The sequence below is a fragment of the Aythya ferina genome, assembly GCF_964211825.1.
Source record: "Aythya ferina genome assembly, chromosome: 11".
In the NCBI taxonomy this organism is placed as follows: Eukaryota; Metazoa; Chordata; class Aves; order Anseriformes; family Anatidae; genus Aythya; species Aythya ferina.
Window position 1 is genome coordinate 2,680,052 of NC_140307.1, and position 14,512 is coordinate 2,694,563.

Genomic DNA, 14,512 nt, shown 5'->3' on the forward strand with positions numbered 1-14,512 from the left:
AGCTCTTGTATAAATTTTCACGTTTATATAGGCAAATTTGAGTTTTTTTTAAGCTCTGTCCATATTGGTTTCATCTGTTGCTGTAGTAACTAAGGTACTGAAAAGGTAAATTTATCTTGCTTTTAGTATTATCCAGACATTCATAATTTGTATAAGGTCAAGCTGAATCCATTGTCACGTATCATGATTGACTTTAATAGCTCAGTAGTAAATGAATCTAGTAGGGTAAAGAAAATTTTTTGGTCAATACTGAAGAAAATCAATGCAAAGCATTATAATGTTTTTGTTGTTCACAGTGCAGCAAAGACCAAGAGAAGATGCATTAATGGAACTAGCAATGAATGACTATGATTTTAATTCTGGGAAGAAATTACATCTGTTAGATCTGGAGATCCAGGAAGCGTTTCTGTGTTTCATGGCCTCAATACTAAAAGGTTATAGGTCCTACCTGAGGCCAATAACAGAGGCACCCTCTGAAACAGCCACAGATGCAAGTTCTCTCTTTGAACTACAAGGTAAAGTGTCATAAGCTTTTGTTATATATATATAACTTGTTATTTCAGATTCTTACTCAAAGAATAAAAATGTTTGCAGCGTTAGTACTGTGAATGATGGTAAAAAATCAAGTGCAGAAGAAATTTCATAGTAGTGGCAGAGATCACAGAAAGTTTATTGCTCCTTAGTGTAAAATGTGGTGACTTCTAGTGAGGACTTTTTTTTTCTAGGCATTCTTACATGCTTCCAATCTTGTTTTACAGGTTTCCTCAAAAGTAGAGATCGCTCACATCAGAAGTTCTATACGTTGATGACCAAAACTCAGATGTTTATTCGCTTCATTGAAGAATGTTCTTTTGTCAGTGATAAGGATGCAAGCCTTGCATTTTTTGATGACTGCGTAGATAAAGTAAGCAAATTTTCATATGCGTTGTGTTGTTTTTTAATGTCTCCAGTTGCTTATATTATCTGATGTACTACGTGGCAGAATATATTTGAAATGTAAACTTATTTCAGTCTTTACTTCTTTTTTTCATAGTTTCCTACTGGAGCTTTCCATTTTCCTTTTTTTTTTTTTTTTTAGGCTTCATTTCAGACTCTTGAAAGTCTAAATGTATTATGAGAACAAATCAGCATTGCTGACTTTCATATGTATATAAGCTTTGAAATACCGGCCTATAGTAAGAAGGGAAGTATTCTGACTGCAAAGTAGCAACTTAAAGGCTCTTTATCAGAGAACTATATTCCTTAAATATAACTGAGAGCATTTATTTTTATAAATGTATAATATTTTATGCAGCAGTTCAGGACTGAGGTTGATGAGCAGCACAGTAGCTGATATGAGGCAGTCTCATATTTTAATTATTTTGAATAGAGCGTTACTTTTTTTTTTTCCTTTTTCAAACATGCTGGCCAGTCCTTTCTAATAATAATTCTCCGGTTACTGTTAAAGTCTTAGGATTGTACTGAAACTGAATAATTAAAACAAATCTTTCTCAATCATCCTTTCATTCATACTGCAGCTACTTCCTACCCTCAATTTCAAACCAGTTTGCTGATGTAAATACCTTAAATACAGTGTTTGTATTAATAGTCATCTTCTCTTAGATGAGTGTTTTCTAATAATACATGTATTACCATCATTTATCGATGGATATGAAAGGTATGGATTTCTTAAATAAGCAAGATGCAGTATTGTGTCTCATACAAGCTTTGCATAAGCTGTTTGTTTTTTTCTGAGTGCCGTTAATCTACCATCATATTTTGTTGCAGTAATGTAATACTTTGCTCTCTGTTGCTCTGTCGTTTGTAATGAGAAGGATGGGTGATTGTTAAGGATATAGTGGCCAGGAGTGTGAAAATGCAACATGATCACAATTGGTGTTTTTCATGACATAAGTTCAGACCTTTTCCTTGATTGGTGCTCACAGTAGTAGATGGTAGAATGTTGGATTTCCCAAATCAGAGTGGATTGATTTTTTTTCAGTCTTTCATGGAAGTATCACTCCAATTTTTAAAAATCCTATGTTGTTTACAAGGAAGGTCCACATTAGGATTATTGAGTACTGTGAGAAACTCGTTCTCTCCAAAGTACATTAACTTCTGAAAAATCATCACCTTTCTGAAGAGGATCCACATAACTGTTTTGATTCTACTTGAAAATTCCTAAAAATATTATTTTTTTGTGTTCAGAAAAACAACTGAAACCTGCAGTCTTATTTCTGTTTGCTTCTACTATAACACAAAAGAAGTCATGAATATTTTAAGAAATTCTACACCTACTTGTCTTCATACTGGCTACCTGTAACATTCTATTCTAGGACACTAATGTTTAAGTAATGCACATGTTGTCTACGATTTCCTGTGAAGTAGGTCACCAGCTGTTTATTCCATAATACTGAAGACTATGTAAATTGCTATTTTGCAGAAAAGACACAGTGCAAAAGAGCTAAAAATGAATCGACATTTGAAAAACAAATCTGAATTCAGTTAAGCTTAAGTTTGAGATGAATGTAAAAGTATGCTATCATGATATTAAATATTCTTTATAGCTTTTGCTAGTCTGAATATTTTATTAGTAGTGGTTCTCAAAAGTGTGCTTCACAGTTTTACAGCATGTGTTTGCAGGCATTTGTAGGTTGGAAATTGATTTAAATACAAATATTTATGTAATGTTCACTCTGATTATGCTAAAGTTCAGTTAAAAGGTCTACAGCGTGTAGCGCGTGCTCTCCTGTTTGTCAGTTAGTGTTTAAAAATGGGAGGTATCATAAACAGGAATATACAAACGTGACTAAATACTTCTGGACACTACTAAGTCTTCATTGTGTTGCAGGTTCTCTCTTACTAATGTTAAATAGAAGCTGACACTCACATAGTAACTGCATTTTGAATAAACACCCCTATCTGTTCTGTTTCATTTGTGGAATGGTTTATGAGGGCACTGGAATTGGTGTCCTAGCTAATGTTATTTTACCTTGAAATTCAAATAGGTCTCCTGAAAGAGTAGTTCTTAGGCTGGTGATGCCACTGGGAAGATTGCAACTAATCTGTTGGAGCTTTCACCTTTTCTTAAAGGTTAAGTAGGTGCTTGCACAGCTGAAGCTGAGGCTCATATGTTCTAATGCCAGCCATTCTGCTAACTGATGCTGTTGACAGCTTCTTTCCAGTATGAAAATGCTCATAACAGTGTCACGAGAATAAACCTTACATAATACACTTGTAGTTCTCCAACTTGTATTTCTGGCAGTGATGAGTTCTTTGTTTTGAGGGGACAACTACCTCTGTTCCTGAGCTAATTGTGGGGGAATTGACACATTGGAAATACTGTGTGTAGGATTTGCCATGGTTTTAGAATTTGCTTGCAAAGCTAGGTTTTCATTGGCATGAGGAAGGCGGTTCCCATGTAAGATCTCGTTAAACAATGGTATGTTTCCTTCATCTTCTCCTGATTCTTCCTGATTTTTTTTTTTTTTTTTTTTTTACGGTGCTTACAGTAAAGAAAGTCAAGATATTAAAGTGCACCAAGTAGTGCTGTAGGAACTAGAGTTTTAGGCAGGGTGTTTCATCTTTATGACCAGATATCAAACTTGAATGATTTCATTTGAGTGAATATTTTCTTACATATTGTCTTTCACTAGGTGAACCAGTACATGAAAGGGTATACGTGAAAGAGTGATGTCATGGATTGAATAATGATAGAACACTTTTTCATAGGTAGTTACAAACCACCGGGTTGAGACAAATCTTATGTACCATGAAATTAGCTATCCATAAAATATTACTTAAGCCCTGCCTCAAATCATTTACAAGAATATTTTAAGCTGAAGAATAATCTGTTCTACATGTTATTTTATCCTAGGCAGCAGACAAAATGGGTAATTAAGAATCTCTTCTGCTGGTGAGAGGCATTGGCTAATTGTCTCAAGTTTTCATTTTCCCATGAACTCAAAAATTACTTCAATTTGGAACATATTTAAGCTACTGACTTTATTGTATTTCACTGCTGAAACTTGTAGCTCTGGGTTTTTTACATCTTTAGAAGATTTCATTTTTGTCTATGTTTCAGGAGCCATATGTTCTTGCTACTTGGCTGATTAGATCTGCTAATACTTTCCATCTGTCTCATGCAGTAAAATGTGTAATTAAGAGCACCTCTTTGTATGTTTATCAAATTTGAAATGTTTAAGAATTTTATTGAAACTACTTGATATATTTCCACCTCTCTGGAGGGAGAGAAATGTAGAAGATGTCATTTTTTGCATGAATCTTCTGTTGCTAAACTTCTATGGCATGAAGAACCATAGATCTTTGGGTTCCGCTGGCTGCTTATTAGCTTCATTGAAGTAATGTACCATTTGGCTGTAATTTGATTTCCATTTAAACCATTTAAATAACGGCTGTAAGTGTAAACTGTGACAGTATTTGAACTGAACGCTGGGACTATCAGTATCTGAATGAAAAGCACATTCTGTGTGCTGGGAAGTAAACAGTTTTTGATAGTGCCAACTCTTTGAGATGGAGGCATCTCATCCCGCAAGCAGAAGCAGCACTTATGAGGTATTGGAGCAGACGGAATTGGTCACAGACGATCTGAGACAAAGCAATACAAATACCAGCAGAAATATTAACTGAAGGCTTGCATGTGGAATGTAATGCACATTATATTAGCTCTGTTCTTAGTGGTTTCTGTAATGTGAACAGTAGCAACAGGAAGCTTGTAGTACTTTGTTAAAGACTCTTCATCTTTTTCTTAAAGGGAGGCAGTTCATAATTTCCCAGAGTCTTGTTTGGAGTGGCTGAATGTTGCTTTGGTTCTTTATTTTTATTATCACAAACAACGAAATAAAATGCCTTCAGTTAATCGTTGGACAGCTTTTCTGCCACTTGATCCTGCAGTTTGCTGCTTTGAAATTTGCCTGGAGCATGCTGCTGTTGATAAAGCAGGGGAATTAATTTGCAGAGAAAGCTACCTTTGAAACTCTTACCAGCCCTGCAGTTTACTAGGGACTCTTGACTGAAGGTAGCATTGCTGTGATCAACCTCTTTCTCTCAACAACAGCCAGGCTAACAGAACAAAGACATATGGTCAAATTACCAGTTACAAAGATGAAAACAAAACAAGTGTGGATGAAATTTATGCTTTCTGATAATATTGCAAGTTGCCTTTCTTAGCCATGAAGTGCATTGCTGTCCTAGCTATGAGAGAACAGGGCCACCTGATGTCTGCTCTATTTTCATACATATAACTGAGATGTCTGAAAGAAGGGAAAAAAAAGTCTTGAAGCTGTCCTTCACCATTCGGGTGAATTTTTCTTTTTAGAAAGCCCAAGCTACTTCTACCCCCTTTAGGTCAAGTGACTTTTTATTCCATTATTTCTTTGAAGGTGTGTGTATTTCTATCATCTCTGCAAGCACCTGAAATTTCTTGATAGTGTTGTCTGTAGATTCTTTATAGGTTAGATGATTGAATAGTTCGTTACTATTTACAATGCTTGAAATGGAGGTGAAAGAAGCTCTAATTTTTCATGTTTCAAAATAAGGTAAAAGTTACTGCTGCAGTTGCAAACATTTACAGAAATGTTCTTATGCAGAATGATCAGCCTCTTTGTACAACTGCTTACAATAATTACAATAATCACCTGAAAACAGGCAAATCAGAGTGTTTCATTGAGTGTTGACTATTGGTTTGGTAAAGTTTACAAAAAAGATACAACACTTATTGTTCTCACTATAATTTCACAAGGCATCCTTACTCTTAAAATACAGTCCTTTGATGCTGATATAGACTCGGCATTGCTTGATCATATGGCTGTAATAGCAGAAAATACCATAACACTAGGAAACACCAGTAAATACTTCTTCTAATTTCTCTAGGTAGATATGGACAAAACTGGGGAAACACGGCTTATAGAGCTGGATGAGTCATACAAGAGTGAGCATACAGTTTTCATAACACCGCCGGAGATCCCTCATCTGCCAAATGGTGAAGAGCACCCTCTACAATACAGGTGACTTAAAAACACAGTAGGATACTGGCCAAAATCATAACAGTGGCCCTTTTGTTGTTTGTTTCTATGTTCTTGTATTAGCCATGAAGTACAGATTTTTTCCTGTTGCTTTTTATTCTGCTGAAGTAAAAACATGTAAATGAAATGCCTAGTATACCAACTCTTTAGAAGTTTTAATGGTTTTGTGCATGTCTCCACGTACACAGAAGCAGTAATACCTAATGAAGATGACTGTATTTTCACATTACATTGTGCTAGCTATTGACGTTTTCTAAAGTTAAAAGTAAAATTAATAGACTCAGTCTGTTGGCGTGCTGCTACTACTGATGATACAATCTGAAAATACTATTTTTGAAAGAGTGCCTTGCAGAGAATCACTGAAAATTGGTGTTACTAATTTAGTAATTATGTCAAATGAGTTTGTCTATTGGTTTCTTCGTTAATTCACAAAATCATTTTTAAATCTAATTTAATCTTTTAGATAGTTTGATATTGTTTATATTGATTTTTATAAGCCTCTGTGATATGATGCTTGCTGGGAACTAAGACAGATTTTTGGATTAACTGGAATCAATACATACTAATACATTTGACACATTAATTAAAGGAAATGTTATTAAAGCAAATGTAGCTAACAATTTAAGTTGCTTACACTGAAATAACATGTTGAGGGACTGTTTCTGTGCAGACTTATGCTCATGAAATCATGCAGATGGTTTAGTAAACCACTTTGTCAATGGTGTCTTTTGAGGTTTTAATCCTGTATTTTCTGTTTCCTCTGTAGCTTCTAGTGCAACTGTGTAATTTTGTTTGCTGTTCTATAGTGTGTTTACTTTGGAACCGCCTTGCGGGAGTTAAGTGACACATTTCTTTTTACAGCTATAATGGGTTTCCAGTATTAAAACTAGATTTGTTTGAACGACCTGAAGGATTTCTTACAACACCTAGTAACAAACTGTCCTCAAAAACCAGTAGTCCCAACAGCCCGTCACCGATGTTCAGAAGAACTAAGCAGGTACTTGCAGGTATTCTTATAGTGTGAGCTACTTTAGAAAATACCGGATTGCTGCATTCATTTTCTGTTCAGCTGTAAAGACTGACATTGAAGAGGCTGCAGCCTAATGATTCTTTGCTGATGTGGAGAATATAAGATAGCAATGCTAATTTTTCTTTGAATGTTTACTTGTACTTACTGTTTTTGCTTATAATGAATTGTACAGGGTTCCTGGGCACAGATGGCCACTTGCTGTGCTGTCTCCACTCCTTCAGTGTTCTTTATCCTGTTCTCCATGAGCATAAAGGCCAGGTTGGATGGGGCTTTGAGCGATGGAAGGTGTCACTGCCCATGGCAGGGGGTCTGGAACTAGATGTTCATTAAATTCCCTTCCAGCCCAAACCATTCTGTGATAAACTGCTGGGCTTCCACATCCACTTCTTGTTTGTTTTTTCACTACCTGAGATTTCAAGACAGGCTCTAACCTTCTCATATGTTACAAAAATACGTACACAGAATAATAAGCTCATGTTTCTTGAAATTTAGGATGGGAGTACTGCACAGCAACTGTATTGTAATCCCTCAGTTTGCTTTCATTTTCTTTTCAACTTCAGCATGAACAACATACTCAATCATGTAGTTCCTGTAGATAAAAATGATGCATATTTGGTTTTAACATTTCTATTTGTGTAATGTCTGTGTAAATACACAAATAATGTTTTTTGATTCTTTACAGGAAATTAAATCTGCACATAAAATTGCTAAGAAGTACTCATCTATACCACAGATGTGGTCCAAGTGTTTGTTACGTCACTGCTATGGTCTTTGGTTTATCTGCCTTCCTGCATATGTGAAAGTGTGCCATTCAAAAGTTAGGGCTCTGAGAACTGCATATGATGTCCTACAAAAAATGCATACGAAAAAAATAGATCCGCCTGATGAGGTAAAATAAGCCAACCCCAGAACTTCAGAAATAGCCCGCAGTTTTAATGAATGGAGTATGTATTTGACTGTAAAAGGACAATACTAAATGTGTGTATTTTCAGGTGTGCTACCGAGTACTTATGCAACTGTGTGGACAGTATGGTCAGCCTGTGCTAGCAGTGAGAGTACTTTTTGAAATGCAAAAAGCTGGCGTTGACCCTAATGCCATTACTTACGGCTATTACAATAAGGTAAGTATTTTCAAAGGGTGCGTGTGTGTGAGCATTTTTATCAAGGCGAATAGAAGCAATCAAAATAAGCTTCAGTTCAGGTGTAATTCTATCATTTCAAGTAATCAGAAGAAATTCAAGACAGAATAATTGTTGTCTTCACCTTTGTAGGTTTAGAAGTCTACTTTTATAACTGCCAATGTAACCCAGTTTGAAATGAAGTTAATGATTCACACCTGACTGTTCCTTTGGATGACTTTATTTGACTTTGATATTTCCAAAATAGGCCGTTTTAGAAAGTACATGGCCTTCAAGCAATCGAGGTGGCTATTTCCTATGGATGAAGATAAGAAACGTTGTTTTAGGAATAGCACAGTTCAAGAGAGCATTGAAAAAACTGCCAGCAAGCACATCACATACGGCCGTTCCTGGTAGAGTATTCAAATATTTTTCTTTATCTCAATGCTGAGAAATTATTTCAAATAGCTTTCTGTTGTATATTTCAAATAGCTTTCTGCTAAATAACATAATCATCATTATCCTGTTGTTCGCTTTTTTATGATAGGGGGACTTTCAGACTTCAGCAACAACACATCATGCAAAGAAGAAATCAGGCAAGGGAAAACTTGTCTTCAAGATATACAAGAACAAAAAGAAGACAAGAGAGAGAGTGACTCCAGTTCTTGTATGTATCTTGTGAATACAGATACCTAGTTCACTGTGGATATATGGGGATTTCAGCAGAGCTATGTGGGGCAGTTGACTATTTTACAGTGAATGTGTGTGATAATGCCATAATGCCAGTTTATGCTCATGCCTGAAGTTCTTTTTTCTAAGTGCAACTAACTTAGATTTTAAAATTGCATTTTTTTTCCCCTCCTCAGTTTCAATAAGTTATGATAATAGAAAAGACAAATGATAAGTACAGCGTAATGGTTTTGTCTTTAAAAAAAAAAAAAAAAAAAAAATTGCTTTAAAGGCCTAATCAACCAGAAGGCCTCTTCTACCAGTCTGTTTTCTTCCTAAATCCCGTAAGAGGAGAATGACTGAGTATTTGCAGGTCTGTGAGATCAGGTCTAAATTATTCATCTCCCTAGAATTTCTCTAAATCAAGGAGATCAAAATGAGAATGGCTTTCAATTTGCTGTGGACTTCCTTTAGGTTTCTGCTCATGATTTCCTTAACTGCAGTTGGGAAGCATAATCTCTTTATGAAAATGTGTAACAATCAGATTTATAATAGCCATACATTTGTACTATACAGTTCCCCATACACAACTCATTGAAAATACTCTTCATAATAAAAGTTGTCCCTTGTAATATAATTATTTTAAAATTTTCAGTGTATTTTCCCTACAGCTGTTGTAAAAGTCATGTTGACAATGAAATATCCATAGATCAGTTCTAGCTTGAAAATCTTTGCACAACTAAATATCGACCTATGTATTATGGGATATATGCAACAAGCTGTCATTTTAATCCTGCTTGAAATGTCTAATAGGTAATGAAAACTTGTTTTAAGTTAATTTCTTTGATTCTGAAGAACTGTCTTTTTCTGTACACAGTGTCCGAAGTGGAGAGTGCAAAAGGGAGTGGTGACTGTCTACCTAAGCTAAATTATCATAACTCAAGTAACGCCAAAGCTGCTTCTAGCATAGTGCGGCTCAATGGTACTGTTGACAATACGACAGCAGAAGCTAGCACTGGTAAGTGGAAAAGAAAATAAATTTGGATTCTTGTGTAGTTTTTTCTTATGTATTTCATTTTCAGTAAGACCTCTATGTAGCATGCCTTGAGGTCATTTGTCCCCGTAACTTGCAGTATTTTATTGGTGTAACAGCAATGGCCAATTAATATTTGTGTGAGTGAGTTTAGGTTATAGGCTGCATATGCTATTTCAAGATTTCTGAATAGTTTGCATTTCCAGATTTATTTCTCTTTTCTTTTTTGCTGTACTTTACATCTGCTTACAAAATCCTGAGTCTTCTGTTTTGTTCTTATAAACTCCAGCAGCTCATAATCCTTTCAGTATACTTAAAAGAAACTTCTAATTGCTTTCACGTGTAACAAGTGATGACAAATCTGGCTGCTGTAACACTGTTATCTGGGCTTGAAATACTGTAATGTTGTCTTTTAAACTCTGTATCCTTATGCCCTGATAAAAACAACAGAAATTTCTATGACGAGCTCCTATTGTAGGCTCTATTTCTAATACATCAGGTTAGAAAGCATTGCTTTTTTGCTATTTTCTAGATATCTTTGCTATCCTATCCATAGCTTTCAAACCTCTTAATAATACTTCTCCAAAAGAACTGTATTGACTCCCTTTTAAATGTTTTATCATCTGACCATTTGATGGGCAAGTAATACAGAGGTTAGTTTTTTAAGCTTATTTTTTTAAAAAAAAAAAAAGCTATGATCGTGGTCATCTCAACTTTTTGATCACTAGTACAATACATAGCTAATTTCATCTCTTAGTGTTGTAATCTGAAAGATGAACCAAACTTGTATTCTTTTATAATTTTGTTTAGTTTTCTTGCATACTAAGAAGTAAAGTATCTTATCTCATCTGTTTTCCAGAGAGTTCTGCAGGATTGCTGTTTACATCATCTTTTGAGGATGCCAATGAAGCAGAAGTTATAAAAAGTAAATCCTTAAGAAAGAGACATAAAAGTGCAGTAGAACCTGACTTGAGGGAGATACCATGGGAAAGCAGGAACCGCAATCTGAGTGGAGATGGCTTAGTGGGACTCATGATCAATAGAATAAATCAGGAAGCAAACCCTGGAGAAATAGTTGAAAAACTAGGAGCTGATGCCAAAATCCTATCTAGTGCATTACAGAAAAGCATAAGGCCAAAAACTCTTAATATCAGAACTTCCTCCTTAGGATCTAAGAGAGAAAGTCTGGAGAAAGAATCTAGTGATGAAGATGCAGGTTTTGATTGCAGTTTTACAGATAAAACAGAGTCTCCAGTTATCTTTGATTTGGAAGACTTGGATGCTGAACCTGAAACATCTACAACAGTGAAGTCCTCCAGTGAAAAACCTAAAAGGCTGCAACGAAAGAGCAGCTTTCCAGTAAAGCCAGTTGAAAAGACAGATGTTGAGACTGGATTTGATCCACTGTCCCTGCTAGTTGCTGAGACAGAACAGCAGAAAGAGGATGAGGAAGAGGATGATGACAGAAGTGTTTCAACCCCATCTGCAAGGCGAGATTTAGCTGAAGAAATAGTCATGTATATGAACAACATGAGCAGCCCTTTGTCAAGTCGTGCCCCAAGCATTGAGTTACAAAAACCCTTTGATGACAGAAGTGCTAATAAAAAGAGCCCAACAGTCATCCAACCATGTAGGAGGTCCAGCCTTCCCCCAAACTCCCCAAGGCCTTCCAGTCTTATCAAATCCAAGAGTTATCACATGAAAACTGAAGAAAAGTCGAGAGATAGGCTTTGGTCCTCGCCAGCATATTCCCCAAACAGTCCAGCAAAGGAACATCCACAGGAGGCAACTAGTGCATTAACACTTGTGTCTTCACCATCGTTCAACCTGGATACACTGTTAACACCTAAGTTCGATGTTCTAAAAAGCAGCATGTTTTCTGCTGGAAAAGGGGTTGCAGAGAAGGCTAGCAAGTGGTACTCAAAATTTACAATGTATGCTGCATCCTCAAAGGTAATTTTCTGTCATTCCTTGTTTTAGGTACTGTGTAAAACAAAAACAAATTTTTTTACAAAAGTTTTTCCTTTATTTATATTTAATCACTGGCTCCTATGTGGTGAATCCCCAATTTGAATGACGTGCATGGGGGTAAACAGTTTAAATTGTTTTAATCATGTTTGAATTGCCAGGGCCTTAATTTTATTGTCCTGAATGGAACAGTGATTCTATAGAAAGCATCAATGGATTTTCCTTAAAGTAGTTGCATATTGTAGAAGTTTTGGCCATGCATGGGTTTAGAGTATACTTAATGGAAGAACGTAAGTATGCTGTAGCGTGTTGACAGGATGGAGAAGACTGCTCTGTCTTTTTGTCAGAAAAAAAAAAAACTTACTTAACTAAACAAAAAATATTAAAATGAAAAATAAAGTTCAATCCTTTACAGCTTTTGCGAAAGAAGGGAAAAATGGTTGTATTAATTAATAAAGTGGCTGAAGAGTAGTTCTGTAGTGAGGTCATTTGGTTGGATTGTTTTTTTCCTGTGATGAACTCAAACCAAAACTCATTTATTCCTAAACCTTGGGAATGAAAACAGATGCAGTTTGCTGTTGGTGCTACCACCGTATGGTCTTGATGTGGCTAAAACCAATCAGAATAATTAAAGAGTCGATGATGTCTTGTCTATTCTATGTGTGTTCCTACAAGTGCTCTTATAGCAATAAGTAAAAAGTTGTAGGGTTAGAATGTTTGTCTTCTAACAGAAAGATCTAAATTAAAAATCTTTACGAAAAGAATCTTCATGTAGCTATTTAGGTGAGTGAAACTCACCTTGTTTCATGTTGGTTCAGAATACAGATCTGAGCTGAGTGACTTTCCAAGGAGGTAAATTCATGCCTTGAACTTTTAGTGACACAAAGAAAGTTGCCTCTTATTTTCTGGAATATTTTTGTTCTCTTTTTCTCAGTGGAATTTGCTTTCTTGTCTCAGGATCAAAATTCAGACCGAGCAAGTGTTTCATCTCTTGGAGCTCTAGATTCAGAGTCTACTTCGTTAACTGATGAAGATGTCTGCAATGACTTTGAAAGTGCTTCTCCTCAGGAGAATACCACGTCAGAAATTAAGGGAATTGGCCTAAGCAGAACAAGCCTAGAAAGCTCAGCTTCCCATGATGGCTCATCAAAGCAATTTGACCAGTGTGGTAAGAGACAGCTTTTGTGTTGCATTCATCGATCTGAACAAAGTATTTATATTTTTGGAAGTTCTTTCATAATTCTTGGGTTGGGATCATCTTAGACAGTAATCCTTTATGTGGGGGGAGGAAAAAGTGCATTTTTTTTCCTTTTCCTACTTGCAAACTCTTATTCATGCAGGTAGGTCTGTACCTATGGACATTTTTATTTTAGAAACTTGTTTTGGGTGTTATTTCTTGTGGAATAGCTTGCAGAGTAACATCCTGCGCCTAAATAACTTTCTGGGTGAGGCAGCACCTCTTACCCTTCCTTACTTTTTGTCCGGACAGAAAGTGTGGATATGAATTACCTGATCTGTAAAAATTGTTTCCAAGCTGCCAACTGTTGGAAAAGAAGAAAACTGGACATATGGAAATTCTGTGTTGGATTTTCATTTTCAGATTGCATTTTCACTGGTGTTGGTGCTGGGCAGATGGCAGCTTCACACTCCAGTTTTGCAATTCTTCCTCTCTGAAGTGTATCTGATTTGCTGCATCTTCCATCACACGTTTTTTAACTGCAGAATTGTTTGACCAGAAAGACAGTTTCTGGAATATGCAATTTCAGTGTCATTAATATTTTGGGTTTCTTTTTTTTTATTGTTGTTAATAGGTTCTATTTCCAAGTTTCCCTTACCTGACAAATCCGAGTTGATATCTTCTTGCAGTACAAGTAGTACCAGCGTGTTTCAGAACTACGCTATGGAGGTACAGAATGATTTACTGATACTTAATTGATATGCTAGAAGTTTGTCTTGAAATGTAAAATCTAAATCACAATTTAAAATTCAAGCTTAAAACTAACCCACTGGAAGATAAATATTTCTATAGCAGGGTCGGTTTTGGTTTATTTCATGAGGATAGGACCTGATGCCAGTCTACTTGTTACAAATAAACCAAGACCTTCCAAATTTATTTTTGCATTTAATACTTTTTCAGTGTTCATTCTAGTCATTTTCCATATAACTTGCCTGCTATTACAATTTGGATTTAAGATCTAATTAATTAATTTGGATTTAATTGTTCCAACCAAAGCAAGAAAATGAACATGTGGCCAAATTTGTATATAGGTGGTGAGCAATATTCATCTAAGGGCAGAGATTTTTTGGCCTATAGTTCTGTTTAAGTGCTTTGTAAAAGAAAAGTAATTTTGAGAATGTGTAATGGTGGGATTCTGTCATCTGCTGTATGCAGGTCCTTATCTCAAGCTGTTCGCGGTGCCGAACTTGTGACTGTTTGGTTCACGATGAAGAAATTATGGCAGGTTGGACAGCAGATGATTCAAATCTCAATACTACATGTCCTTTCTGCGGCAATTTATTTCTGCCTTTTTTAAGCATAGAAATTAGAGATCTTCGGCGACCTGGAAGGTAATAACGCATTATTTGAATTTTCCTCAGTTTTGAATGCTCATTTTTGTGATTTTTTTTTTGTATTTTTTATAAAGATAATGTTAAGCTTTTGTTTCCCATG

General features: G+C 35.7%; 1 protein-coding gene across 5 annotated transcripts in view; it reads left to right on the forward strand.

Moving 5' to 3' along the window:
- The window catches only part of DENND4A (DENN domain containing 4A), a 51,379-nt gene that overhangs the window by 28,742 nt on the left and 8,125 nt on the right, over positions 1-14,512 (forward strand). For all 5 annotated transcript variants that reach the window (XM_084532744.1, XM_084532747.1, XM_084532746.1 and 2 more), the window contains 13 exons: positions 297-515; positions 759-904; positions 5,872-6,005; positions 6,885-7,020; positions 7,736-7,942; positions 8,046-8,174; positions 8,440-8,584; positions 8,719-8,838; positions 9,718-9,858; positions 10,733-11,826; positions 12,799-13,009; positions 13,653-13,747; positions 14,234-14,409. In XM_084532744.1, coding sequence (XP_084388870.1) covers positions 297-515; positions 759-904; positions 5,872-6,005; positions 6,885-7,020; positions 7,736-7,942; positions 8,046-8,174; positions 8,440-8,584; positions 8,719-8,838; positions 9,718-9,858; positions 10,733-11,826; positions 12,799-13,009; positions 13,653-13,747; positions 14,234-14,409 — 2,953 coding nt within the window. The remainder of the gene's footprint in view (positions 1-296; positions 516-758; positions 905-5,871; positions 6,006-6,884; positions 7,021-7,735; positions 7,943-8,045; positions 8,175-8,439; positions 8,585-8,718; positions 8,839-9,717; positions 9,859-10,732; positions 11,827-12,798; positions 13,010-13,652; positions 13,748-14,233; positions 14,410-14,512) is intronic.